Raw genomic sequence first — 5584 nt, forward strand, 5'->3', positions numbered from 1 at the left:
TTCTTTCTTTCTTTCTTTCTTTCTTTCTTTCTTTCTTTCTTTCTTTCTTTCTTTCTTTCTTCTGTTGATTGGACCCAAGACTTTCACACCAAGCTTCATCCCCAGCAACTCCCCTACCCAATTTTTTCATTTAATTTTGAGATATGTTCTTGCTAAACTGGCTGGGCTGAGCTCAAATTTGTAATCCTTCTGCATCAGCCTCCCTGAGTGCTGGAATTACAGGTGTGTAACAGCATGCCTAGTGAGAGTTTTTATAATTGAGTTGTTTAAATCAATTTTTAGACCTAATGCTAATTTAAAAGTATTTTGCTAGATTTATTTTGACTTGCTTCCTCAAAGGGAGTATGTTTATAGAAGACTTTTACCAAGAGGTAATAATGAAAATATATAAGTGTATAGGCTTCAGTTCCCACGTTTTTCACTTATTATAGACTGTATAAATCACTTAATCTTTCTCACTTATAGTAAAGCTTAATAATCCTTGTTCTTGACCACCTCCTGAAAACATAGTATGTATCAAAGTCTTATATATAAAATGTCCTTACTATATGAGTAATGCAAATAAAATTCAGATGATAAATCAGCCTCAAAATATGTAATATTTTCTTTAAAATAAGTTATACATGATTTTTATGTTTTTAAGAATTGAGCAAGTATGAGCAACCAGAGAAATGTGTAAGATAATGAACTTAAATGTAGATTAATGGCATAAATGTACAGTAGTTATTTGACTTTCTAAAAGTAACTTCATTGAATATAAAGTAGAAAAACATTTTCCCACGTGCTCTAAAGATTTTCTATTAGATTAGCGGGGTGAAAAAACAATAGTTTAGTGTTTTAATAACTCATTAAGGGAATGACTACTCATTTTAAAATATAGTAAAAACATAATACTAAGCAGATATTAATCTTGACTATTTAGATAAATACTACATACATGGTGAGCACTGTTAAAGCAACTTGGGAAATTACAACTCTATATGAGTGTGTCTATGTGCCTATGTGAAAGGAGTTATTGACATAAAAATATGTGGATAATAAAATTTTCTCTTACCTTTATATTTTGAGTGAGTTTTTCATCTTCTGGTACACTGGGGTTAATTGCAATGACAATGCCTTCGTATCCATTATTATTCAACTTTACCATTGAGGTTTTCACCTCAGGCAAGAGATGCCAGGCTAAGACTAGAATAACCTTCAAACTGAACATCATAATTGCAGAAGCTGCAGTTAACCTTATGGAAAGGAGAGTATTTATGCATCTATTTAACTCAAGAATTTGAATCCAGACCAAAACATTTGCATAAATATGATATAGGAAGATACTACAATTTCTTGGTGTGCTTCCTTATTTTATTCATTCTAAAGACTTTGTTGTTAAGTGGCCATGGGCTAGTATTCAACACAGTAATCATACTTTCTAAGCCAGCTGAGTCAGTACATAGTCATTGAATTGAACCCTTCTCAGATTGTTTGTGCAGTCATTCTTCTAGTGATGGGTGGTTATTGTCATTATGGTTACTATCAAATAGTCTTGGAGGTATAAGTGCTCAGATCTTTTTACCAAGAGGCACTCTGTGGCATGAGGAACTGAAAACATAAGCACCAGGAAAGAGCAGATGGAAAAGGCTTATAGTAAAAATAAAAAAGCAAAAAACGCGTAGTGGGGGTGATAGTTAATGAAGGATTTATATTTCTTTCGTTAGGAGTTGTATAAGCACAGTGGTTCAAAATACCAATGGGTTAGGGGAAAACTGTGTAAATCACCTTCTATAATAGCTGATTGTTTATTCAGTTTTCAAATAATATTGGGTGTGTGAAATCCTTGTGTAACCTGAAAAATTAATATGAAAAGTTAATAAACAGTTAAATTTCTGTTTTGAATTGACACAGATGTTTGTTAGCTTGAAATAATAGTACACAGCACATTGAGAACTGACTCTGGAGTGTCTTAACATTCACATGATTCTTTGTCAGACTTATGTGGCTCGTTTTTAGGCCTATTTTCTGTGATATTAGAATAAATTATGGCATGTTGGAAGAACTAAATGAGGTAATCTATGTATAGCACTTCAGACAAAATTTCTGACACCTAAGGCCTCAGTAATACTATACAATGTTATTAAACATTATATGTATTATAAATATAAAACTTGCTATAAATTTTTGCACACTAAGTTCTACATTTCTATTGCTTATTTTATAAAACTGTCAATGGAGTGTTCCAGTGTTTAACAGGACTGAAAATCTCTGGGCCCAAGCCTAGACGAGGAGCAATCTGTCAGAGTGAAACCATAATTTTTTTGCTATGTTCATCTACTGACGGTGTCCTTATTGGCTCAGTTTAGGTGTGGCCTGATGTATAACATCTTGCCAAATCATTCACATGAGAAGTAACCTGCCTTTTAGAAAAGCTTATTGGAACCACTATGCTGACATACCACTTATGCTCCTTTTGTTATTAATATACATAGTACATCTCCTTGCTAGCTGTAAATTCCTTGTAGGAAAGAAATTGTTTTAAAGTTTAATTTCTGTCAACCTTAATTTCCTTAACTGTAAAATGGGGATAGTAACACCTGTCTGAAAGGAATGTTGTGATGGTTAAATGAAATAATGTGAAAGCACTTGTAAATGCTGATGTATAGTAGGCTTTCAATAAATGCCTAGTCTTTGACATTTTATGCTTTCAAATTTGTATTAAAAAATATGTGAGTGCTTGTATGTGCCAGGTCCAGTGCTGTGCTCTTTAGCAAGTGCAGGAATGAATAAAACACAGGCATCGCTTCCAAGGAATCTGAAGACTTATTGCATAAGTAGGATTAGAACAAAATAGATTAAAACACAAGGAAAGGAAAAGTTCTGTAAGAGAGGTGGAAGCATAGTGCTAGGGAGCCCAAAGTTGGGGAATAGTTTCTACATGATGAAGAGAATCAGAAAAGCTTTTGCAAGTGGGTCATTCTTTAAAAAACTGAGAGATGGAGAAGTTAATTAATTTGCTTTGGATTATACTTTCAGAAAGGGACAACTTTGGAGTTCAAACTCAGGCAACTCATTTTCTGAGACTATGTTTTTAAAAATTTGTGACATACAGTACTTTCAAAAGGTTGTTGAGAGAATATTGATTTTATTTTAAAGGGAGTAGTAAAAGAAAAAAAAAAAAGAACAATAGCAGCATACCAGCATCACAAACATAAACAAAACAAAGAACATTAATAGTGATACAGGGTTTCAAAACAAAATGATAGGAATTAACAGTGGTTCTTATACTACATGTTCGCTAGAAGTCCAATGCACTATCCATTGTGCAAAAGTATACTACATATTGTTATCTTCAACTACGTTGCTCAGATTAATGGATGTAAGAATGGAAGATTGTTCAAACCATTAAAGAGAGTAAAAAATAATTATTAGATAAAACATTGGAGATAATACACAGTTTCACTAGACAAGATGGTAGGAATTCACCATGGTTGTTCCATTGCATATTGTTGTCTTCAAATCAGTTGCTCAGATTACCAGATATAAGCATGTAAAATTGGTCAGAATATAAAAAATTTTAAGTATTAACTGATCCTTTCAATATCCCATCAGACAGCAGTACAGTTATCCCAGATATTCATATGTCTATATATCTATATATCTATGTATCTATATATCTATATCCTTCCTTCTTTCCTTTTTCTTTCCCTCATCCCAGTTGTTCCTTTCTTTGAGCAATTTCTTTCCCTTTCAAATCATCTATTATACAGTTTGAGTTTTACTTACTCTTTCAGGTTCCTATGCCCGGGAGACAATATGATGTTTACATATGTGGATCCAATTTATTTCACTTATGAGTGTGGTCTCTAGTTTCATCCATTGAGAATATTGATTTTGCAAGTTATTTTGAAACTAGTTTCTTTTGTTTCTCTCATTGACAGTAGTTGTCAGTAGAACATTTGAGAGAATACAGATGGCTATGATTGACTTTGTATAATTCAAAAGAATTTCTATCTTGTTCCAATTTTAGGTTGAATATGGATTTTTTGGGGGGCTGGTTTGCTTTGAGTTTGAAAACTTTGAAGTACAGTGAAAGTCTTTCAGAATTTATTCACTTTTGCTGAGTGTGGTGGTGCACACCTATAATCCCAACACTTGGGAGACTGAGGCAGGAGGATTGCTGAGAACTGGAGGCCAGCCTGAGCTACAAAGTGAGTTCCAGGCCAACCTGAACTGCATAGTAAAACCCTATCTCAGAAAGCCAAAAAAAAAAAAAAAAAAAGGAATTTATTAACGTTTGATAATTTCAAGGACAGAAAATATCTCATCATTCTTAAATTGGATCTGAAATAGAAGTGAACAATAAGACTAAGAATCATATTCTCACAAAATTCTAGAAACTTAGTTTCTAACTAAGTTTCCTTAAGCGATCTTTGTTAAACCTGTTTCTTTACTCTTTTTCTGTTGCCTTTTCTTCCTAAAGGTTATTTATCTAGATGGAATGATGTAGGATTGGAAGAGTATATGTGCTGAGGTAATGGCAAACCAATTTTTATTTAGTTGTACTACTTTCCAGGAAGTGAAATGAAAATGAATAAAAAATAAAAGCCATTTTTATTAGTACAAGATCTAAAGACGAAGATGGTACATGCTCATGGGTATGATTCACTGACTTACAGGTTTGTGAAATAATGCAACTCTACACACCCATTCATGCTCCAGTGCATCTATTCTTAGATGTTGTAATTAATTCCTGTGGAGATTATTCTGGAATTAACTAACTACTAAATGAACTTGAAATTGCAGAATGCAGGAAATTGGCTGTTGAACTCCTATGTAGATAGATACTTCCTCAGAATTGTCTTCACTAGCTCTTCTTTCATCGCTGCTTCTTTTATACCATCTTTGAAACATCATTCTATTTGCTGCCAATAATCATGCCCTGAATTTGAGAATATTTTTAAATTTTTTCAGTTATTAATTCTGTCCACTTTCTCATCAAACTTGATGAACACTTGCAATATGTCTGATACTCTGCTACACAGTGGTTTAGAACAGTAAGTTATTGTCATTACCTTTTTCAAGTGCTTATGATCTAGTGGGGCTCTCAGACACTAGTAATTATTTTGATTGATTTTCTGTTGTTTATACAACACTGAATATTATTTCAGTTCAGGGAATGATTTGGTTGATTACTGTATAATTGATTATTGTGAATTTTGTACCTAGCATTATCTGGAGCTGAATTTGTCAACTTCTACATTCAGTAACACAATGTGTAAGTTTCTTCAATATCTGCTTACTTTGTCCTTCTTACTAAAAACTTCACTTTGTTCAAGTATTCTCCACTTTTATGTGACTAAAGGAAGGTTGCTCTCATTCCAAGCTCAAGGGTAAATCTGAGTTGATCTAAGTTCATGGCCCTCGAAATGTGGTTTGCAGCTCCCTGGGGCTCTCCAAGACCATTTTAGAGGATCTGAAAAGTCAAAACTATCTTAATTACATTAGTAAGTTATTTGTATTTTTGGTGTGTTAACATTTTATAATGATGCAAAAGATGTGTATAAAATACATCTAAGTAGTGACACTAAAATGTACGTAT

General features: G+C 33.0%; 1 protein-coding gene across 1 annotated transcript in view; it reads right to left on the bottom strand.

The window, feature by feature from the left end:
* The window catches only part of LOC102025135 (epithelial chloride channel protein-like), a 23040-nt gene extending 21827 nt beyond the window's left edge, over positions 1-1213 (bottom strand). Inside the window, exon 1 of the mRNA XM_005385357.2 lies at positions 1055-1213. Within this exon, the coding sequence (XP_005385414.1) occupies positions 1055-1213 (159 nt within the window). The remainder of the gene's footprint in view (positions 1-1054) is intronic.
* Between the last annotated feature and the right edge of the window lie 4371 nt (positions 1214-5584).

The sequence above is a fragment of the Chinchilla lanigera genome, unplaced genomic scaffold (genome assembly GCF_000276665.1).
Source record: "Chinchilla lanigera isolate Chin_1 unplaced genomic scaffold, ChiLan1.0 scaffold00022, whole genome shotgun sequence".
NCBI lineage: Eukaryota > Metazoa > Chordata > Mammalia > Rodentia > Chinchillidae > Chinchilla > Chinchilla lanigera.